The sequence below is a fragment of the Pelodiscus sinensis genome, chromosome 4 (assembly GCF_049634645.1).
Source record: "Pelodiscus sinensis isolate JC-2024 chromosome 4, ASM4963464v1, whole genome shotgun sequence".
Taxonomy (NCBI): Eukaryota; Metazoa; Chordata; order Testudines; family Trionychidae; genus Pelodiscus; species Pelodiscus sinensis.
This window is the reverse complement of record NC_134714.1, coordinates 16,104,565-16,129,402: the sequence shown is the minus strand read 5'-3', so window position 1 is coordinate 16,129,402 and position 24,838 is coordinate 16,104,565. Positions and strand designations below refer to the sequence as shown.

At 39.8% G+C, this 24,838-nt stretch overlaps 1 protein-coding gene across 11 annotated transcripts in view; it reads right to left on the bottom strand.

Moving 5' to 3' along the window:
• Positions 1-24,838, bottom strand: part of BRF1 (BRF1 general transcription factor IIIB subunit) — a 270,488-nt gene that overhangs the window by 51,139 nt on the left and 194,511 nt on the right. For all 11 annotated transcript variants that reach the window (XM_075926416.1, XM_075926414.1, XM_075926415.1 and 8 more), the window contains 4 exons: positions 10,317-10,378; positions 7,940-8,021; positions 7,787-7,842; positions 5,589-5,845 (listed from right to left, as the gene is read on the bottom strand). In XM_075926416.1, the coding sequence (XP_075782531.1) occupies positions 5,589-5,845; positions 7,787-7,842; positions 7,940-8,021; positions 10,317-10,378 (457 nt within the window). The remainder of the gene's footprint in view (positions 1-5,588; positions 5,846-7,786; positions 7,843-7,939; positions 8,022-10,316; positions 10,379-24,838) is intronic.

Genomic DNA, 24,838 nt, shown 5'->3' with positions numbered 1-24,838 from the left:
TGCTGCTCAGTACTGCATACTACTACTACACACTAATTGGGAACTACAACCTCTTTTAGTGAGAAGGGGAATGTTGGCTAGGATGTTGGACCATGAGACAGACTTGGAAACCCAACAGAGATGGGAACAGAACAGGTGCTAATTTAACAAACCTCTTACACTGCAGCACATCCCTAATATAGCACAGCAAGGTCAGCAATATGTAGGCCATGAATCCATAGATCTTCTGACTCAGTGGCATGACAGCTAGCAACTAGTCATATTGGTATTGGTCAGCCACCAGCTAATAAAAGGCAGCTATTAGTAGAAACAGTAATTATAAGAGCAGAGTGAGATGATACACAGTTTAAGTAAATTTCAAACATACTCTTTCCTGAAAATGCCAATGGGGGCTTTTGCTATCTTTGTAATAAACACAAGTTGGGTTTCTATTATATATTCACATCTTTCTGTTCTGAACAACCCTATTTTATTAAAAGAGATTTAGCAGTGCTTTGCAATCCTGCTTTGTTTTTTTCAAGACAAGATTTTTGTGAGATTAACCCGGACACATTCCCCTGGTAATATAGTCTTCCCTCTCAGCTATCTTTGCCAATTTCAAGTATATAGCAATAAATAGGCTTAAAATTTTAAAAAGTAATGATTAAGAAGGCCTTTCAGTCCCACACTTACTCGTTACAACAGATTTCTCTTTGAGAGTAATATTTTAACATTTCAGTTCAAATAAATGTAAACTATTAATACTTCTACCACACCTGGATCCTCTCTTCTATCACACTTCAAGAATTCAAGAACATAACTCTGTTCAAAATTGGAATTTTATTTTATACTAAGCTCACCAAAGTGGAAATTATACAATAAGTTTTAAAAAAATGAATTCACATGCTATCCCTCTATAATTATGAATCGTGTTTCACATTAAAAAATACATTATTGAAGACCAACTATGCAAGTGGGTAATTAAAATTAAGCTGTGGCAACAATTTTAATAGTATTCTGTATAGCTCAAACAATTATTCATGCGCTAGATCCTAAAAATCCAGACACACTAACTAGGAGGAAGTTATTGCCTCATACAGTGTGTCAAAAATAAAATTACTTGACTCTCTAACCAGATAATCTTCGTACTCACTGGAGACAAAAAATGATATGCAATGAGAAATTTTATTAACCTTATTTATATAAATAAACCTTCCAAACTTATTTCTTAATTGAGTTCAGTACTAACTCATATTAGGCATATTAAGTTTAACTCCAGCATACTTCTTGGAAATTAATTCAAATAAAATTAATTGTTTTTTTAAAAGCACATAATTCGTCCAGTTTGTGATAAAACATAACACTGGACAAATTTGAACACACTGGTATAGTTGATGATATTTCTCTATTGAAGAGAACCAAGTATTGCTTGGTTCTTAAAAAGCATTCTTTGAAATTAGTAGCCCATCAAAAATCCAGAAACTGCAAGCCCAGCTTTCAAATCCAGGTTAGTTTGCTGTTTATAAAAGATTAAACCAATAAAATAAATGCTCTTTTGAATTTAATGTTTCTATTAGTCTAACAGTAATTTGATCATCAATGAAGCTCTATTAAAAAGGCCATTTACCAGGGAAATAAGATATTAGCTTGTTTCTATGTAACTTTCTTAACACTCCACCTACTTAAATATTTGTTGGGAATAAACAGTTATACAACATTACAGCATTTAATTACTTATTGTTGCCACAACACTGAACACAACCTGGAAGACCTTTCTTTAATACTATCTTTATTCTGTCCATCTCTCAAACAAAACTTCCATTCAAAGGGCTTTACTCTGAATCTGTTCTTACATGCATGTAGCCTAACAAGGCATAAGGAAGTACAGATTTATACTTGCAAGTAAATTATTCACTTTTAAATAGGATGGGGAGGGGGAACCTCTCAACTAAAACTTACAATTATAGAGGTCACATTTTATCTACGAGTTTAAAACATTTAGAAAGTTGAAGCTGCGCTGCCTACTTCCTTGCACTACATACAGTAGATTGACCCTTCCTATATTATGATGACCTTTGCTAAGCACAGAAGTCAAGGAAGCATGAAGAACAATTTCACTTGAGAATGGGGAACAAGAAAGGCTGCTCCATATTGAAACTCTGCTTCCCATACAAGAGTTCGGCTTTAATCACCTACAATCCAATATTCCTTTCTTCGCTTGTCAAGTTCCCAATAGCTTGGTCTCAGTACTTTTCAATTAGGCCACAGAATTGAATCAGTACATCTTTAAGACTTAACTATCACTCAGAATAATAGACATATTGGATTAAAGCATACTGATCTTATAGATGCTTGTGATGCAAGATGCTGCTGCCAATAGATTACTAAATATTTAACACCTCTGAAAATAAACTAGCAGGATTATAAATCACTGAAAAATAAATTGCTAGCAAAATCTCTGCTAATGTCTTCTGGATACTGGCATATATACTTCATTCATTTTCTAATGAGAGATGTGAAGGGTTTTTATTATTAATTGCATACACATTACCATGATGATTATATCACAGGAGAAGTATTTATCCATTCACCTCTCAGAAGAACAATGCTAAATAAAGGAATTTATGCATGACACAAAAACAATTCTGAAGAAAGGAATTTCTGGACGCCAATGTATGGCACTTAAGAGTAATGGAAGAAAATCAAAAGGAATATCATAAATCTTTAATTGTAGGAAATAAAAACAATCTATTTCCTTGCCAAGTTCTCAGTATTGTTTTAGCAGGACTATTACTTTGGAAATGCAAGCTCTCTTTAATATACATATCTGTATGTTCACCCACTCCACACCAAAGAACTCCTGCAGGTTTGCTGCAAAATTAACCACATTTGAAAATTGCTAATCAGTGACAGAGAACTCTGCAAGCATCCTCAGGATGTGCTTTGAGTACTTGAAAGGGGGAAATAAACATGGTTTTATAACCTTATTTTGGAATATGATGATGTGTATTTCTCTAAATAGTTTTCCATACTGTTTTATTGTTTATTTTTATATTCAAGGTATTTTTCTTTAAAATTGCTTAGTGGCTCAAGCACCTACTGATTTCAACTGGGGCTACAGGTCTCAACATTTCTGAGAATCAGGTCCTGAAAACGGTGATATGAAGAGGTAGAGAAGCAGTCAAGAACTGTCAGGATACCTCAAGTCAGCTCGCTGGTGCTAAGTGACTTGAGTTTATAGGACTTCCAGACTGAGGCTACGTCTACACTACCGGGGTGGTTTTTTTTGTTTTGTTTTCGGAAAAAGATATGCAAATTTTCCAATTTTTTTTTCAGAAGAGGCTTTTACGACATTTGGCCCGTCTACGCTGGGCCAAATGTCAGGAGGAAAAAACCCTTTTTCGGAACATCCCTTCTTCCTCATAAAACAAGGTTTACAGGGATGCCAAAAAAACCGCATCTGCTTTTCTGACATTTTTTTCAGAAAAGCAGATGCATTCCTTGGGAAAACTCTGTAGTCTAGACATAGCCTGAGGCTAGAGCCACAGCTCTGGGACCTTCCCACCTCAGAGAGTATTAGAACCTAAACTCCGGTGCCAGCCCAGCTGTCTACATAGCAATGAAACAGTTCCGAACCCTGTAAGCCCAAATCAGCTGGCCCAGGCCAGTTACAAGTGTCTAGCTGCTGTGTAGACATACTAAATGCTCAGCTCTGATATCCAACTGTTTCAAAATCAGTACTACCATGATGCAAGGCACTTACTTTTTATATCAATGGTTACCTTCTGACAACAGAATCAAAGCATTGTTTAATTAGAATATGTAACTCCTGACTTAAGACTAATAAAAATCTAAATATGTTCAGGGTAATGTGTGTGAAATGCTACAAAATTATTCTTGTAATTTTTTGCACTTCACTTCGCTAACAGAGGAAAACAGTTCTTAGTTTTTTAGACTTCACCATTATCAACAAATAAAGACTTACAATATTCTTGATAAAGTAAAAGGGTCAAAAGGGAGACGAGGAAATTTGTTATTAAGGCTATTTCTATGATCTTTCCAGGGAACTGTATAAGCATAGAGCAATCATGGTAAACAACAAAAAATAAACAGGGAAAAAAATACCAGACATGGGAGAAAATCTTTGTTATTATAATAACATATCTTGCAGAATCAAGTCTCCTAGGAATATTGAAAAATTTAAACAGACAAGATATTGCTCTTCAATTTATTTACATATTAATTCTTAAATTTTGGCTCTTAAACCCAGGGCCAGAATAAGCATCTGAACTCTGTAGACTCTTGCTGTGCTATCGCTACTTAGATTCTGGGTCCTGATCTCCACCTATCTTCTTTCCTCTCTTAACCAGAGTTCAGTCTTTCCCCCTTTCCCAGCTTGAACGGACAGTTACCTGGCTCTCCACCTCCCACTACTGCCAACCTCTCATCTGGTGGTTACTTCCCTCATTCCCTGGTGGCTGTGATATTAGCCTCATTTTTCCACCGCTGCTGCTTCCCAACTCCACCAATTTCTCCTCATACATGCATTCTTCCTTTTCCTCCTCCAAAGTATGTTCAATAGGTTTTCTCTAGCTGCTGAATTACTGTGATACATCTCTAGCCAAACTCCCTCTGTTAGGGCTTTGATTCTGGACTCTCTCTCTCTCCTAATCTCCTACCCTCAACCCTTTGGGACTTCATCTTCCACGTGATGATTCTGCTGATTCTTCCTTCTCACTCCTTTTGGTTCAACCAGTCACCAGGGATCAACTTCCTCATTCCCCTTGCACCTTTCACCTTGTCTTCACCAACCATAAACAACATACTACAGGTATTAGCTCATTGCAATCTTTGTTTCTCTCACTCTCCACATTTTGTCCATTATCAGTTATACTTAAACTTAGTCTTTGGAGGTAAAAACCATACGTTTTAGGCACTATATAAATGTGTAATAGACAAATGAGAAATGACTAAGCATAGAAGTAGTTCAAATCATTATCTGAAGCACACTAATAAAACAGCTGAATATCGGAGACAGCGCACACAAATTTCCTTGTACATTTTGCAGCATATGCCAAATCTATCTATCAAGTCTGATTATTTTCCCCATTTAAATAGACATTTTCATCACAGCCTTAAAGTGCAGACCAGAAAACTGACATGCATGTTTACTATAAAGTTTTATATGTGTTATCAATTAACAACAAAAGTTTGGAATAAAACGAAAATAAAAGCTAATCAGAAGAGCTGACTGTCATAACAGATGGATACTATCTATTTTTCATCTGAAGTGGAAAAGCCAAAACTTCAGCATTTTTAGTGTCATGTCTGTGACTATGAAGAAGGATGAGAAATGTCAACATTACTGTAATAGATGTCTATGGCTAACAGATTCATATGTGAAATCTCATTGATTCTTTGGTTAATCCACACAAACTGTCAGCTAATATGAGGTCTGCAAATAAGGTTTCATTGTGTCATTGCATGCAAAATAAATAAAATCAGAGCCCCAACATAACTCAAACAAGTGTTACAATATCTACACTGTCTGCTCAGAAAGATGCATAGACCACCTCACAGACAGTGATATAAATGAATAATAGTAATACCTTTTCCCCATACTGTTTACAGCATTGGCTATATTCCTACTGACAGTAGATTTTCTTCTTGACAGCTTCTTGGTGTTGCTGCTGTCATCAGTGCTGTCATCCTCTTTCTTTGGTGTGCTACTTCCTTTGCTGTTCAGGTCCTTTAGCACATTATAATTAATTTTACTTGAGATTTTCTTCTGTTCCAACATCTTTTCAATTGCCTCTCCTGCTGTGCTGGCTTGAATTGGTTCCCGCTTTTTTGCAGACTTCTTTGGCTTAATTGAAATGTAAAATTAGCGATTTAGATACAGTCAAAATAATTTTACCAAAAGAGAAGGATGATCTGCAGTGCCACTGCCACTGATGTTAGATGACCCAATAGGCAGCATGGTTCACTTGAAGTCAGTACAAAGCAAATGCCCCAGTATGATGTTCCTGTACTGCTGCAGGTTGCAGTACCGATATCAGCTGTAAAATGGAGATTCTGGCCATCTGAGAACACTGCAGAATCAATGTCACTCTTTCAAGGAATAAGGCATTAGCTGCTTTTGTATTTTCTGCCAAATGCTACTACATATCATTACAATGCTTTACTAAATTAACCCTATGGTTTCTGAAATTTGCCAAAGAGAAACAGACATCAACAGGAGGCAGGGTTATTCCATTGACAGAAGAGAGGATCCCAATAAATTTTATAAAATTAGCCAAAAAATAAATATCCATTCCCCCCAAAACATCTGTTTAAAAGTGAAGTTCATTTCTGTCAAGTGAGGCTCAAAATTACAGGAATTCCATGTTCAGGAGTAGCTATAGGATTCTTGTTCCATGAATCAGTGAAGAAGGCCAACTGTATTACAGAGTTGGCAATCAGTAGGTAAATAGACTGGCATTAATGCTGGCCTCTGAGCAATTATGTCAGTGCTGTTCAGTGCAGTGATGTCAGTGCTGTTCAGTTGGAGGCACGCTTGTGTCATAGTTTTTGACTGACACGGCAACCCAGTTCATAAGAAATTATAAACAGAAGGGTCTTCCAGTGTATATGTGGCAAAAGAAGAGTCCCAGGGTCCCAATCAAAAGGAGCAAGAAATAACTTTGGTGCCTTGCCCAACATATCCCTTCTCATTTAAATCTGCAGGTGAATTATTTCTGAATGCATAACAGCTGCTCTATTTACCTTCATGGGTCAAATGCTACTGTGAAAATTGCAGGTGCTATGTTAACCAAGTTCTAGCCAAGAGTTGCCAGCAATAGCAGGGAGCTAGAGAAAAACTCAAAAGTTGTGAGAACAAAAAGATGGGTGTTTGGCTATGTTTCTGTGTCAGAGTACTATGAGCAATTTTGAAAATCACTAGTGCAATGTCATTTGTACAAATGTAGCATGAATGAGAAGCTCTCAAGCATCTTTCATTGTCTGGTTTACTTTTTATTGTTTAAGTATTTTGGGGGGCAATGGAAATGGTGTATTTTTGTTAATCTGTTAAAAAGAATAATGGAAATCACACACTAAAAGCTAATGTTGATTTTAGGTGCATGGGAAGATTACACACAGATTGCCTTGTCACTTGGCCAATTAAACAAAATATTAATGCTGTCAATTGTATATATATTGCCAATTAGACTGCTTTAAACTGCTCATAAGCCACTTGTTAGCATAAATGCCACATGCTTTATGAAAGGTAGAACAATATTGCTTCAAGTTGCTGTAATGGAGATTTGTTCAGCTCTTCATTACTGCAACATAAAAAAGTACTGCTGTGGTAGCAAACTTTGAGCAAATATAACAAGAATGACTTTACCAAAAACTCAGGATTGTTTAAGAATATTTAAATAAAGTAATCACCCAGCATAGCAATCAGAAATGCAACTGACCATTCCATGCCCCCAAAAAATAATTGCTCCAAGTTGCATTACACAGAAGTTCTGTAGCTAACAAAGTTCACAGAAACTTTAAAAGTATAGTATTTGGATAGAGATGTAAACAGTGCTTAGACAGGAAAATGTTACACTCACTATCTGAACAGCTGTGCTGCAGCACAGTTTCATTAAGTATGATAAAAAGCTATTGTTAGGCAAGTGGAGAACTGAATTATCGCTTTGATTGTTCCAATGTATTCTAAACATCTGTAAGCAGAGTTTTGACCAAGAAATGTATTGAGCTTCTAGGAAATTTGCAAATGGATACTGTTAAACACAGCTGAAATATTTAAGTTGTATACCTTGTGTTCTTTATAAATTCCAAGCTCCTTCTCTTTTGCTATTCTTGCTTCTTTCTCTGAAAGATGACAAAAAGGTAGCCAGCATGAAGGACAGGTATCAGATTACTTTTAGCAGCATGTGACCAGAAAGAGCATTTCAGTTATGCTTCTTACCCTTTTGTTCCTTCAAATAATCTGCATTTTCTTTCATCCACAGTTCTGCTTTTATTTGAGCTTCTGTTTCATCAAGTATGTACTAAAACCAAAATAGAGTTATTTCTTTTTCAGTTAAAAGGTTGAAAATAGCATAGCATACATTGGAAAAAATACAGGTAAAAGCAATTCATATTCAACCTTATTTTTAGAACTAGATTAATGAAGGAAAGTTTATTCAAGGGGCAGCAATGAGATAGTTAAGAAAGAAGGGACAAACACTAACTAGCACAGTAAGTTAACATTTTAGTCCTTCCACTTTGGAAAACGGAGTTCATTCAGATTATATTTTCAGTTATATTCACTCAGTTTCACTCAAGTCACTAGAGTTGTGAGGATCAGGGGAACAAACCAGAATGTGGTCTGGAAATTGCAATATTAAAGTGGCATGATGACGCTCCATCTAGCTTTGAATTGTGCAGATTACAATACCAATCCAATATTACATTCAGCACAACTAGGCTTTGTGGAACACTGGTTCTTGTTGGACAATGCAGGTAGGGAATGAGGAACACTGGTAGAGCTGTGAGAACTTCAAACCATTACCAATCATCTTTTTATGAACATTTTTTAAAAGTAATTTATTGTGTATGCATTTAAAGAGTAGAGACAAGTATTGTATGTGATATTAGTTCTAAGTGCTAATAAAACAGATTGATTCTCTAGCATTTTATGCCTTTTACCATTCCAGATTTTTTCCAGAATAAAATATGCATTCAATTAGTTTACGAGAAAAATAATACAACTCAAACGAAATTGATGCAAGGAGTCATCTTTCACACTGGGACAAACTTGGAAAAACATTTTTCTAGTACCAGTTACCAGGCCAATATTTTCTGAGTTTCATTTGTGTGTATTAAAACTGGGTCATAATAATGAAAATACACTCACGCATAGCTCAACTATTCATCCTGCTTACACCTTCGGAAAGTTCATAATCCTCTGTAAAATTACACTCTGTTCCCAGGGAAATGAATGTGAGGTCATAAACTCAGAGTTATGACTTCACTGCAGAGACTCTAGCAGGAAGAGACGATGGGTTTGTTCCTTCCAAGCTTCTGTTTAAATGATGGATCTACTATGATGAGTAACTTTGAAATTGGTGTGGAGGGAGTTTACTGTTTCTGTTACTTCCATAGCACATGCACTCCTCTCTATAGTCTTCTATTTCTGCCTACTTAGCAGACTCAACCTTGGTGCTGAAAGTCAAGCGGGGCCCTTTCCTGCTCATCCATCACCAAAATTAAAGATTCTGCAGATCAAATTATATGCTCAGTTACATGTATACAACCCCATTTACTGCACTGTTTTTTCCTGGTTTTTTTACTGTACCTTCTATTTGTAACATGGTTTAAGTGGAGAGGGCACCCATCTGGGAGTCACAAAATCTGGATTCAGGCACTGACCTGTAGTGTGACCTTGAGCACATCACTTCATCTCAGGGTCTTTGTTTCCCTTTTAGCCCTTTGTATGGCTTATAGGCTGTGAGGCAGGAACTCTTACACTGTCTGTACACCTAGAACAAAGGCATCCCTAGCCTGGGACTAAAGCTGGGTGAAAAGTTTTGGCCAAAGTTTCGCCCTACCTCCCAGAAAAGTGCAGATTTGGGTCAAATGAAACATTTCATGAATTCATGTTGTTAGTGGCAAACTATTTTGGTGAAAATAAAAAAAGAAAATGTTCAGAAATGTCAAAATGTCTCCTTTTGCACATCATCAAAATGAACTGTTTTGGGGGTTTTTTTGGGTAAGATTGTCAAGTTGAGTTAGGTACCATTCACCAAATGAGGAGGTGGACATTCCCCCTTTATAGTAGGGATGTTAAAATGTGTTTATTTTGGTTAACGTATAACATGTTTACCCAGGGGGAGGTCGCTCTGCAGGAGCCAGTGCGCACAGGGAGCGCGTACCAGCTCCAACACAGCTGTCCCCACCCCCCTGCACGCTGGTGCCTTTGTATCAGAGGCCACAATGTGGCGGGGGGAGGAAGGGTAGGCAGAAACCAGTGCTCGCTTTAAGCCAGCTTCTCATGAGCATCAGCTCTCACAGAGCCACCTGTCCCCAACCGTCCATTGCTGCTGGGAACCAATACACACAGGGAGCTGGCTAAAAGCTCAATCATGTTCCATCAATGTCAGAGGTTAGAGCAAAAGACAGGACTATGCAGCACTTTAAAGACTAACAAGATGGTTTATTAGGTGATGAGCTTTCGTGGGCCAGACCCACTTCCTCAGATCAAATTGTGGAAGAATTAGGGCAGGGGAGGATAAACTACAGAAAAATGTATTTTTCCTTTGAGATTAGCATGTAGATACATAGAGAACAAAAATATATCTTACCCTATCTATTTCAGTGTCGTCAATTCCACTAAGATCTAATTCTCCATCTCCCGCATTTTCGTCTAAATAAAAACCATTATAAATTCTAGTTAAAATGCATATTCATTGAATGTCCAATCCAATTAAAGCTGTTTTTAATTGTATCTTAAGTATAATATAGGTTACAACCGTTTTGTTAACAAATAATCACCTTTCAGAGGATTACACCCCACCAACTTTACACAAGAGAAGTACTGTGCTTTCCTATTGTTTTCATTATATGTGCTCAGAAATTGCAAGCACAGTTAATGAATTCTGAATATGTACACCAATCCAGCCCTTTCTCTACTAATAGCTTCACAGAGAAGAGCTAAAAATATTACAGTAATTTTCAGTAGACTTTTTTTTTAGATTTGCTGCAGCAACAGATGTTTGCTATTATGTTGGTGAAATCATTGAAGTAAGATGATTTGATTTTTCTCTTATCACAGGAATTTCTCCATCACAATCAAATAGGCCATGAATCCTCTGAAAGTTATAATTAAGAAAATATTTTCTGTTATTAGGAAAGCAGCATAATCTAATGAATAGTACCAGGCTGGGAGCCACACTAGAGTTTCTTTCCTGGTACTAACTCAGCCATCATATACCTTTGCATGTGACATGTAAACTTAGATGCATTAGTCTTCCCATCTGTTAAATATAGTTTACAGCATTTACCCACCTTAGAAAGCATTTTGAGAGTTATTAATAGAAAGAACTAAATAAGTGTCAATATTTTCAGGTCTCCACTATGAACTACTAGATTATGCACTACAAATGCATTTGTACTTTTGCTTACACTCATTTTTATTAAGACATCTTTTGAAAACATAACCATATTTTATTATATCCATTAATCAGTATAATTAGACAAAATAGATGCTTAAACTAGGAATGACAGAATTTGCAGGGGCAGAAACTGATCATCCTATGGTCATTATAAAGCACTGTGCAGCGAGAAAGTGGAATGTTATGATGTGCTCAAGGATTATGTTTGAGAAGGAAGATCATGCCTCCCACATCTATGGATAACTGCTTACTTCACTAGTTTCGAATGTACTGTGTGGAAAAATCAGAGAGACAGCTCACATTTGCAAAATTTAAAACAAAATGTTGAGGTCCAGCCTGATGTCTTTGGGGTTACTGCTCTGTACTAATTCTCAAGACACTTGAGTTTGGCTCCTTGAGTTTGCACTCTGAGAACTCTGGATATTGAGAAGTGCAGACAATGAGCATCAGAACAAGAAAGAAGGGAATTCCAGTGTGGCCTATGGGTTTTGATGGAATGTCCAGTCAGTTCTCTTTGATGAAGGAGTGGATTTACACAGTACAGGGCACTGAGAGTTGTTGGGAACAAAATGGTTAAAAACCAACAAGGGAATTGCCAGTGTTCCAGAAAAAAGACAAAAGATCCCTTGAACAGAAAAAAGGGAAACAAGCTGAACCGGCTACTTCAACTACATGATAGCTATATCAGGAGCCCAAAGCAAGGAGACAACTGTAAACTGATTAAGGATGGGATTTTCAAATTGGTATAGCTAGATGTGCTGCTTCCACAAACTTTCAATGTGAGTTGGGTCCATAACACTTTTATGTTTATTTGAAAATCCCCTGTCACATAACCAAAATCTGGTGTTCTCTCCTTCATTTAATCTATATATGAAGAGATTATTTGGAAATTATTGCTATCCCAAAGAATCTCATAATTTTGTGCTTTAACTTTCTCCTGAGACAATTTCACAAATGAAAATATTATGCTTCTGCAGATGTTATGTAAATACAGTGGCTGTAAGTGCCTAGAAAAAGATTTCTTAACACCATGATGTTTTGGGTTTGAGTTCTATGATAAATTCTGCAATTCTGCAAAGATCTTGGGTCGCAACATGTGAAAGTTTTACACTACAACTTTAAAAACATATTAAATATTTTAAAGTATCCCATGCTAAGGTCTATAATATACTTTTTGCTAGTTCACTGAATAATGGTACTCGGGTGACATCTCTGCTGCAGAATCACAGAAAGGCAGGGCTTGAAGGGACCTTGAGAGATTATCTAGTTTAGCACCCTGCAATGAGACAGGACCACACAAACTGAGACCATTTCTCACAAGTATATGTCCAATCTCTTCTCAAAAGTCTTCAATGATGGAGATTCCATAGTCTCCTTGGAAAGTCTATTCCAGAGTTTAACTACTGTTAGATTATGTCTATACTGCCCCCATTTTGCACAAAAAATATGCAAATGAGGCAAAGCATGGAATATCGCCGTGCCTCATTTGCATAATTAATTAGGTTCTGTTATTGCGCAAGAGGCTTTTGTACAAAAAGGAGCCGTCTACACAGCTCCTTTTTGCGTGAAAACCCGCACTTGCACAAGAGCCATTCTTCCTGAAAAAATGCGGAAGAATGGCTCTTGCGCAAAAGCCTCTTGTGCAAAAACAGAGCCTCATTAATTATGCTAATGAGGCACAGCGATATTCCATACTTCGCCTCATCTGCATGTTGCTTGCGCCAAACGGGCGCAGTATAGACATAGCCTTAGGGTTAGAAAGCTTTTCTTAATCTTTAACCCAAATCTTCCTCATTGCAGACTATACCCCCAATGCTTCTTGTCTTACCTTCATGGATCAGAGAACAATTGATTAGTCCTCTTTATAATGATCCTTAATATATCTGATGACTTATCAAGTTCCCCTCTTAAGTCTTTTCTCAAGATTAAACATGCCCAGTTTTTTTAACCTTTCCCCATAGGTCAGATTTTCTATACCTTTTATTGTTTTGTTGCTCTCCTCAGTACTTGCTCTCCAATTTGTCAACATCTTTCTTAAAGATGTCCTAGAACTGGACACAGTACGCTAGCTGAGGCCTCACCAGTGCCAAGCAGAGTAGAATAATTATTTCTCATGTCTTATATACACCACACTTTTGGTAATACAACCAAGAATTATATTTGTCTTTTTTTATTTTTCCTTCAACAAAAGCCACATATTGTTGACTCATTTAAATTATGATCCCCAGATTCAATTTGGCAGTATTATAATGTACACAGCTATTCCTCATTTTGTAATTGTGTTTTTGATTTTTCATTCCTAAGTGAAATACTTTGCATTTATCTTTATTGAATTTCATCTTGCTGGATTCAGACCAATTCTCCAGTTTGTCAAGGCCACTTTAAATTTCACCTCCAAAATGTTTGCAACCCCTCCCAGGTTGGTATCATCTGCAGATTTTACAAGCATTTTCCAGTAGATATGCTTTCCCAATTGACAGCAAATCATTGATAACTACACTGAGTATATGGTCTTTCAACCAGTTGTGCACCCACCTTCCAGTAATTTCATCTATACCACATTTTCCTAATCTGTTTATGAAAATGTCATGTGGGATTGTTTCAAAGCCTTCCAAAAATTAAGATACATCATTTCTACAGCTTCCCGCCAACCACTAAGCCAGTTAACCTGTAGGAGGAGGAAATTAGGTTGGTTGGGTATAATTTGCTCTTGACAAATCATATAAGCTTTTCCTCATAACTCTATTTTCCGTCAGGGGCTAATAAAATATACAGTCGTTTGTTCCAATATCTTTCCAGGCATTAAAATTAAGCTGACTGATTTGTAAGTCTCTGGGTTCTTACTGTTCCCATTTTTAAAGATAGGTACTGTGGTTGGTTCTCCTCCAGTCCTCTAAGACCACACTATCTCCCATGAGTTCTTGAAGACAATTACTAACAATTCTGACACTGCTTCAGCTTTTTTCGTAGGTACTACAGTTTTAATTTTTTAACTGAATACATCTCACTTACATAAATATGTAACTGTTATTTCTCTATTTTGACTTGCATTCCTTCTCCTTTGTTGTTAATTGTGCTAACAATCTAGTCATAATTCATCTTTTAAAAGAACATTGAAACAAAATAAGCATTAAACACTTTGGCTTTCTAGATGTCATCTATTATAGCTCTCCTTCCTCACTAAGTAGAGGACCTACACTTTCCTTTGCCTTTCTCTGCTCCTTATGTATTTATAGCTATCATGCCTACAATGTCATTAAAACCTTTATTCATAATAATCTGGGCCCGATTCTTCCCTTAGAGCAATTCCTACTCACATTAGTAGGAGTTCTATCCATTGAAGGCAAATTCTACTATAGTGCCTGAGCCACATCTCTGCTTTAACTATACAGGGCACCTCCCTCAATATTTATTAAGCTTTTGTTTTATCCCTACTCTCCAATATGACATCAAAGGGTAGAGAGGACAACAATATAGAACTATCCAACACTAACCAGAAAAGAAAATTGTTTCTCTCTGTTTCAGCCTCTTCACAACATTCCTGATGCTGGCATATTCGTGACAAGTGTTTGAAGAAAATACTTCTGTTTTAATTTTAAAAACAACCTACAGAAGCAGGTTTCAGCATTTGTACTCCCCTCCTCCACCATATACATAACAAAACAATGCACCGTGAGAGGGCCATCTTTTCTTATGACTATAAAGTGAGTAGCCAATATTTTCAAGTAACTAGTATTCTATCTGTAGGGTGTGCAACTTAAAGTCTCTGAACATCTAGGCCCCTTTAAATAAAGCCCTCCCTGGATACAAGGTTTGTACCAACTAGGGATGTTAATGAGGGAGCCTGGACTCATAGGTTAACCCTCTTGTTTACATGCAGCCTCCCCCCCCTCCCTTGCTCATACACAGGTAGCAATGGAGCGGGGTGGGGGGGAGAAAAAGTGTGGGGCTGCATATAACCAATGAGCCCAACCCCCTCGGTTAACTGAGGCTGGACTCATCAGTTAACTATGTACTTGGGTACTTGTTAACATCCTTAGCGGTACAAAGGCAGCAGTGCGGGAGTGGGATAGGGATCAGGTGAGAACTGGTGCTCATGGAGAGCTGGTTTAAAAGCCCACTGCCCACAAGGAGCTGCCTGCTCCCAGCATTGCTGCCTCTTAAACACACACCCGTGTGTAGAAGTGGAACCTCGTTTTAACATCCTTGGTTATCCACATATGTTTCTGTATTCACAAAAACAAGCTGCAGATAGGTGCACTGCTATCCGCAGATGCAGATATCCCTGAATATAAAACAGATATCTGCAAGTCTGCAGGATTCTAGGTATAAAATTTGTATCCGCAAAAGTGAGCAGTGGCAATCTGCAACCACACCCACAGATACCCAGGGATATCCATGGATTTGCAGGGTAGCTTTAAGGTAGCTCAAATTGGGACCCAAAACTGTAGTCTGCAAAATCACTATTCACTTGTGGAAATCTTGGCCAATAAAATTAGATTGTTTCTATGGTGCCAAGCACAGTGCAATCTATAAAAGATTCTGTGCATTACAAATACTTTCACTTAAAAAAATAGTCACAGCATCTCAGAATCACTAAATAGATACTCATAGAAACCAGAATGCTACTTTAAACCTTTAAACACTTCAGCTTCCCTAAATTCCACTACATTTTTGGATCAGTGACGTAACTTGTCTATAGCACTGCAGCTGCACAGCTGCACCATTGTAGAACTTATTGAAGACGATACCTATGCTACCAGGAGAGGTTCTCTTGTTGGTGTAGGTACTCCATCTCCCCAAATGACGACAGCTTTGTAAATGGGAGAAGTCCTTTGATCTACACTATGGAAAACCCACTCTCCTGAACAGTATTATGTCAACAATAGGATGTCTCCCATCAAGATAGGTATGTGGATGGGAGAAGCGCTTCTGTCAGCATAGATAGCATCATCACTAAGCACTATAGCAGCTCGGCTACAGTGCTGCATGTGCAGAGAACCCCCTACAAATGTAGGACATTATAGTACATTAAGTATCCATTTCCCTACAGAGTCCTAATTCGCCTGACTGAAAATGATACAATTTCGGGGATCTTGTACAAATTCATGTTGTAATTTTCAATATAACTTATTACAGAAGTAGACACCAGTTGTTTTCATTAGTTCAATTTGTGATAGCAACAGAAAACTCATTTGCCAACTTTTAAATTGCAGAAAAATCTTAGGAAGCAAGTTATCTGCAAAAAAACAACATTATTTATGTTACGTAACTACAATACAAAAAATAAATGGAGGATACCCCCTTCTGCCTACCAACAATCCCTCTTCTATCGATTTGGTAAGCATTCATTAAATACCAAAGTAGTATTCGGAACAGGAGGTACATTCAAATTCCTAGCTTTACATTCTTCTTACAGTCTTTTGATACAAAATTCCAATTATAACCCTTAACTTCAAAACAGATAACAGATATTCCAATACAAAAATTCTATGGCAATCCTCTATAAACCAACAGATCCTAACAGCTGTAAACATTCACCTCTTGGATAATATGCCACTGGTTCTCTGGCAAAGAAAGCTGTTTTCCCTCTCCTCTCTTTTTTTTTTTTTAATGCCATAAAGATGTTTCTCCAATGCAAAATGACCCAAAACAATCCTCTAGATGAGAATTATCTCTTAATAAAAATGCTTGAAATGACTTTTTCATAAACACAGATGTGACCAACATCAGCTTCCAGATCTTCAGAAGTTAGTTAAAAGCTATGGTGTGATTTGATGTGGTTCTTACAAGTTTGAGATTTCCCTCTTCTTTTAAGGGAAAACACTGTAGGGTAAAAACATAGATCTAAGTTTAAAAAATTCAGTTTAATTTTTTTTTAAGCCACAGAAAGCCTGTCTTCACAGTAAACAGAAAACAGGACAAGCAGCAGTCCTCCTCTGCCTGCCTAATGTCTGGTACAGCCAGAAGGAAAATTCCTCTTACCTCAGCTTTCAATCATGGTTCTAAATCAATTGCTATTGTGCAGTGTGAAACTGCCAGGTACCCACTTGGCACCCAAAACATAAAAAAGCTTGTTCAACCGTCTGTATGTTCCCTCCAACCACTTTAATAGATGTGAGTGTTGCAAATATAGACACGCTGGATTAGGTTTGTAAATCTTTAGGATTATTTATTGTTACCTGTAAATAATGAATGCACAACAAATCACTCCTTAAAAAGTTATACAGCACCTTTGTATGCAATTTTTATTAGACAAGAATACAGTTATTTGATATAAAACAAGCTACAGTAATAAAGACAAAAGTTAGGAGATTTTTTTCTGTTTTTAGTACAGGAGGCAAACTATTTATTGCACTGTTCAGATAAGAGGATTCCCTTACTGACAGCAATGAAAGAACTGAATGATTTTCAGGAAACCCTCTGAAGCTTGGAGAGTAGAAGGCAACTTGATTCTCTTGTACTATACTGTAAAATACATCCTCAACTACATGGTTTCATAGCAGTCACAGAACTAGAGCACTTTTACACTAAAAAATTAATTCATGCACATGGCATTAGTAATCAGGCTCTCAATGCATTAGAAAAAAATGGTTACCTTCGTAACTGTTGTTTTTCGAGATGTGTTGCTCATGTCCATTCTATATAGGTGTGTGCACACTTAGCAATACCCATCGGGCTCTGGAGTGGCACTACTATATCGGCTAATATGTACCCCTGCTGGCCCTCCACCTCCTCAGTTCCTTCTTAGCAGACTAATCCAAACAAGGGGAGGTGGGAGGGATTTGGAATGGACATGAGCAACAAAGCTCAAAGAACAACAGTTATGAAGATAAGCAACTGTTTTTTCTTCTTTGAGTGATTGCTCATGTCCATTCCATGTAGGTGACTTCAAAGCAGAAACCCCAGGAAGTATGGTTGGAGTTCTAACCTTTCACAGAGAGGACAGCCCTACCAAGAGCTGCATCTTCCCTACCTTGGTGAGCCATGACGTAGAGATATTTAGAACAGGGACCTGAGCCACAAAAGCAGTAGAGTCCTGTGCCCTACTGGAGTGAGCCATGAGGGGTGGGGCCGAAACCCCAGTCAGACCATAACACTACTTGATATAAGAGTGCATAGCGACTCATGCGTTGCACACACAGCAACTCAGCAGGACCTGCTGATTCACTATGTGGAGCTGCAAGCCCCCAGAGGCATAGGCCTTCCTGCCCAAGAGGTCTGTCTTTTTAGCATCCCTGCTCATTGGTGTTGGGCCTGGCTGTTCCTGCCTCTCCCCTGCTTCACCGTCTGGTTGACCAGGGACCCCAGTGGGGATGGGAGAAGAGATGTTTATTTCTCTCCTGTGGCATGGAGTACCTCCACTCAACCTCGAGTCCACAGAGGGCATGAAAGGCAGCGCCTCGCCAAGGGCCTCATCTGGCTCTTTCCTGCTTAGACCGTGGCTTGAAGCTCCTGTAGATCTCACATGCCCCAAACAGATGGACTTCTCTGAGGCACCTGAGACAGGCTTCGTGGGGATCCCCACAGGGCACAGGTTTCTGGTCCTTCATGCAGGCTTTGAAGCTTTGGGGCCCAGGCATGCCCCGCCACATGCACCAGGGATGCAAAGCGAGCCCCACACTGAAGTAAGTACTAGCCAAGTACTGATGCTTACCAACTATTTATAAAGAGATAAGAACAATGAACTTAGTGCATTTCTAACTATGAAACTACAGCTGAGAACTGCTAAGAGGCCCTTGCAGAGCAAGAGCAAAGCACGTTCCAATGACTGTCACGAGCGGTAAGAAGACACTGATGGGGTGGAGGGCCAGCAGGAGTATATATTAGCTGATATAGTGGCACCACTCCACGAGGCTCCCCTGCTGGCCCGACGAGTACTGCTAAGGGGAAAACTTCTGACGACGTGTGCACGTAGAGCACGCACACCTACATATAAAGGACACTGGCAATCACTCAAAAAAGAATACATTTGAGTGTGCAATATGGCAAAAATTGCAGACTCGCTTATAACAGGCATTTTAATGAACATTAACTAGATAAATACTAAATAAAATAATTGGAGAACACAAACATATGCTAAAATAAAAGACAACCTCTTTTAGAGAGGAATCAAATATCATGGTAGGAGGTGAAGCACCCTGCAAGAGAACTCAAGAACCTATCAGCATGAGAAGGCTTGAGGCCAAACTGGGATACGGATGTGTGACGGGGCACAGTCTCCCGACACTGAGCAGGAAGGCGTTCACTCAGCCCTGAGAGCTGAGAAGGCCACTCTCCTGTTACTTTACTGGGCACGCTCAGACTGCACTGCTATAAAAGAGTGCAGCTCAGCTGGCAGCTGAAGGGAGAGGACATGCTTGGCCAGTTCCCTGCAAACCCCAGTGACTGCCTAAACGCCACCTCACAGGCTGGACACCTGATGCATCGAGAGACTACACAGTTTCCAAAAGCAAGTGGAAGTAGCCAGATCCCAGAGGAAGGAGGGGAGCTGGAGAGCCACCAGCGAACAGAGAAATTTGAAGCAGCAAGCTGTCTAGGAACAGCGACTGCTACAGCATGAGTGAGCCACTGCCGGAGAGGTAGCGTGCTGCAGCTGGAACTTCCCCGCTGACTCAGTGGCTAGAGCAGGCTACTAACAGGGCTCTGGACTGGGGTCCAGTGGAGAGGGAGGGCCTGGATCCCTCTTCGGGGGATGTAAACATTTCCCCTATCGACTGACCCTTAAATAGACTCTGACCATTGGGTCACATTGAGACTATTGAACTGTGCTGCCCATGCAAAAGGAGTGAGTTTTAGACTTTGACTATTGGATCACATTGGGACTATTGAACGGTGCTGCCCTGCCAATAGGGGCTAGACAGATTCTGACCAGAGGACTAGAGGGCAGGAGTACACAGACTTTGTTGTGTGAGATTAAAGTCACTGGCAGGGGAGAATAGAGTTGTGACAGGTGCAAGGATGGGGTTTCACCTCAGCCGTGTGACAAGGTGCTAAGACAGCTTCTAGACCAGTGGCTTTCAAACTACAGGTTGTGGTCCAGTACCAAGTCGCAGAATGTCAGGCACTGGGTCTTGTTGCTGCAGGCTGATCAGTGCAGGTGCTAAGGCGGCTTCCTACCTGTCCTGGCACCGCAGACTGCTCTGCGCCCCAGAAGCAGCCAGCAGCAGGACCAGTTCCTAGGAGAAGGGGATAGAAGAGCACACAGGGCTCTGCGCATTGCCCTTGCTTTGAGCACTAGCTCTACACTCTCATTGGCTAGAGCCTGCTGCTGGCTGCTTCTAGGGTGCAGTATGGTCTGTAGTGCCAGGATAGGCAGGAAGCCTGCCTTAGCATCCCCACTGCACCGCTGACTGGGAGCTGCTCAAGGTAAGCACCTCCTGCCCCATCTCTGACCCCTCCACCCATAGCTGAAGCTCTCATCTTCAGACCTACCCCAGAGCCCACACTTTAATCAAATTATATTTGGTAACAGGCATCAACAATTTTCTTCAAATGAGTCATGAGAGAAAGTTTGAAAACCACTGGTTTAGACAAACAAACCAGAGCACCCTCCACTTTTTAGAACACAGGAGCAAAATAACTGAGCAGGGTTAAGCCTGCCAGACCTCTCTCTGCGAAGGTGAGATTCTTACTGACTTATTTATTTGAAATCAGCTGCTAACAAAAAAATGTTATTCTGGTGCCTTAAAGGGGAAGACATGCCTCCTGAATTACATTGCTTTAAAAAATCCCCACAGAACAAATTCTTCTTTGTGCTGCCAAAAGATAGGTTCAGGTTAAACTCTCTCAACTAAAGAGCATCTTAATATTGTCATGAAAAACAACAAATTATTATTTCTGCTCTAGTGGTATTCATAAGTACACCCTACCACTTAAAAATGGAATATGCTCATGTAAACTACTTGAAATTACCCTTCTTTCTTTTCCAAGACTAAAGCTCTGCTGTCATGGCCTTGACTACAGAGTTAAGATGGTTGCTCTCGACAACAGGACAAAAAGTTATTTTTTGCTGCCGAAGCCCATGCTCATCAATGGCTAGCCTGACAAATGATCATCCACAAAGATACTAATTAGCTATTACAAATGACATTCTGCAGTACCAACACAGAGACAGTACTAGCTCTGCAAGAAAGACAGGAATCTTCTCCAACTTGTGATTTTTATATCTATAACAACAAATATAAGAACAGCACATAATTACAGGTGTTCACAGTACAAAATAATTCAGAAATCTACACAAATCCAGGCAGTAAGTCATTCTCCATACATTAAACCCCTACTCCTTTCTCTCCTTGCCCCACCCAAAAAGGTAGAAATCTTAAAAGGAAGGGAATTTTAAACACTGGAATATTAAAGAATTTCCCCCCATTTGCTCTTTTTTTTAAATTGCAACTTCATAACTTATTTCCTTCTATTCTTCCCCTCCCCATCCTTTTTATGCCTTCACTCTCTCCCTCCTTTTGGTGTCTTCTGGCTCCTATTTTATGCATATTTTAAGAATCTCTGCAGGAGTAGCCAACAGTAGCACTTTATAAAGGGAGGATATGAGGAGAGTAACTGCCTAGCCGCTTAATCAATTCTCCTCTTCAGACCTTCCAAGTGTGACGTGATTGTACATTTCATGCAGAGGACTGTGGCTGTATCACACTCTGGAGAGTAGACAGCAAAGGAAAACTGACTAAGATCACACAATCCCAATCAGTTTCTCTTTGCTTCCAGATCACTATGAAAAACAGCAAGCACTTTACATAAGAGCGAGCTGAAAAAAGGGAACAGCTGGCTCTCTATTTAAAATACTGTAGCACAGCTCCTGCTGTTGGTTGAGGATCCAGATCTTTGCTGTGGATAGTAAGGGCTTGTCTTCACTGACAGGTAAATGTGCTGTAACTTTCTCAATTAGGGGTGTGAAAAACAAACACACCTCCAGGGCAAAGTGCCAATGTGGACAGTGCTACAGTGCTAGGAGGCTCTCTCTCAGCCCTTTTTGTGACCAAATTGTTGTGTTAAAGCACTGCCAACAAACCAGTGGCTGCTACTTTATAAAAGAATCTTGGTCAACATAAACCTTGTTCTCCATTAGCTAATCACAATAAGCATCCAACTATGGCAAATAATGCTTTTTTCTGTTGGTTTCTGAACAAAATAATTACATAACCTTACAGAGCTCACTGAATCATAGAATACTAGAACTGGAAGAGACCTCGAGCGATCATCAACTCTAGTCCCCTGCCCTCATGGCAGGACCAAGCACTGTCTAGATCAGGGCTACTCAACTTCTGAAGCCTCAGGGGCCATAATGATACTCAAAGCACATGCAGAGGGCCACAGCTTAAGTGTCGTTGCATGTACATGCATATATATATGCAAATAGCTTCTTTCACACTGACAGGCATGAATACAAAGCACTCCCCACAATGCCCTGGTACTCCCAGCACCTCCTCCCTGGGGGTTAGAAACACCAACACCCTGTACCCATGTGTTCCAGCCAGCCCACCCACTTGTGTCTTTCAGTGCTCACCCTAACTAGGAGACGCCTCGCCATCATGGAGTGTATTCACTGTGCAGGCCATGTTCAAAGAATCCCACCTGTGAGCCATGTGATGAGTCCCATGTAAACCCAAACCACCCCAAGTGCCGCACGCAGGCCGTGTGTTGAGTAGCCCTGGTCTAGCTCATCCCTGATAGATGTTTATTCAACCTGCTCTTAAATATCTCCATTGACCAAGATTCCACAACCTCCCTAGGCAATTTATTCCAGTGTTTAACCACCCTGACAGTTTCAAACTTTTTCCTAATGTCCAATCTAAACCTCCCTTGCTGCAATTTAAGACCATTGCTTCTTGTCCTAACTTTATCAATGGCTTTGACTTTCTACAGTTTATAGTTTTCAAAGCAGGGAGGTCTGAAAAATCGTAAGACTCAGAATTGAGAACATTTCATGGGACCAATTTTTGGCTGACAGGAACTCAGAAGCTAATTAACCAATTTCCTTGAGATTCCATAGAAAACTCAAGCTTCACTCAGATTATGGGCTGAAAATTTGGGGCAGATATACTGTGATTATCACAAATTAAAAAGGTTGAATTCCTGCTTAAATTTCAAAGCAGAATACAACCTTCTTCTGGAAACACTGTGGTGACATGATACCGTAAAATCTTGAGTATAAGGCGCACTTTTTTCCCCGGTTTTTAAAGGTTAAAAGTGGGGTGCGCATTATACGTAAGAGGTAATTTGTAAAGTTTTTACCTAACCTTCCCTGCCAGGCTCCCAGACAAGGCGCCTTGCATGGGGAGTTGGGCAGGGGGCCCTGCGGCAGGCGTGAGCTCAGCTGCCCCGCCCGCCGGCTCCTCACCTTGTCAGGGAGCCTGGCTGATCTCGCGCCTGCTATGGGGGGGCCCCCTACCCAGCTGCCAGCGCACCGCGCTGAGCTCGCACCTGCCCCTTGCCCAGCTGAGCTTGTGCCTGCCCTGCTTGTGCTGAGTTCACACCTGCTGCCAGCAGCTGAACAGGAGGCCCCTGCAGCAGGTGCGAGGTCAGCTGGACAGGGGGCCCTCGCAGCAGGCGCAAGTTCAGCCACGCTCCCGGACAAGGTGAGGAGCCAGCAGGTGGGGCAGCTGGGCGGGGGAGAGGGGCCCCACGACAGGCGCAAGCTCAGCCCGGCGCACGAGCAGCTGGGCGGGGAGCAGGTTTCAAACTCCGCCGCCGGCTCCCCTGTGCTGCCCATGCTTTTCCCAGGCGAGCCTGCAGGTGGGAGCAGCCCCTTCCTTCCTACATATACACCATAAAATCGCGAGTATAATGGGGGTGCGCATTATAGATAAGAGCTCAGTTTATTTCGGATTTCTGATGTTTAAAAGGTAGGTGCACATTATACATAGGTGCACATTATACTCAAGATTTTACGGTAGTTATATGCATATTCACACAAGCTACTATAAAATAAACTTTAACAACAAATGGTCTGGTAGCACATTATAGACTAACAAAACATATAGATCATATCATGAGCTTTTGTGGGCACAGCCTGCTTCTTCAGATGACTGGAGTGGGCTGTGCCCACAAAAGCTCATGATACCATCTACATGTTTTGTTAGTCCTTAAAGTGCTACTAAACTATTTGTTGTTTTTTAAGTTTATCCTATACAGACTAACTTGGCTACCCCCTGAAGATACTATAAAATAATTACATACTCTGTTTTTTCCACTGACTTTTCAACATAGTGACCATGTATGAAACCAAAATATACCTTTACAAATAAGACAATAAGAAAAATCCAACTGTAAATCTATAAAAGTCATATTAAATTATGAAGAGACACAGGAGAGGGGGGAATGGGAGATTTCATACCTGAAAATCAGTGTTCCTTCTAATTTTTTCCATAAGTGTGTACAGAATAAATTTTATTACGTGCACCAAGGCATGTGCAGATGAATACCACGAGTAGAAACACATGCTGCCAGCTATAGGTGCTGTGCTAATCAGCTGGGCAGCATTTAAATCTCTCCTAGGTGGCCGCCCCAGGTCTTAGATTACAGGGAACACATTGAAAATTCTGTTATCAGTTTCCCTCCTCATTCATCATTAATGGCTTAATGTCTCCACACATAGACCTGGGAGGCAGTCCACTGTTATGACTGGAGGCTCTATGTCTCAGCACCACCCTTCAAGTCAAGCCACCAGAAGAGTTCTTTCAAAGACATAAAAACAT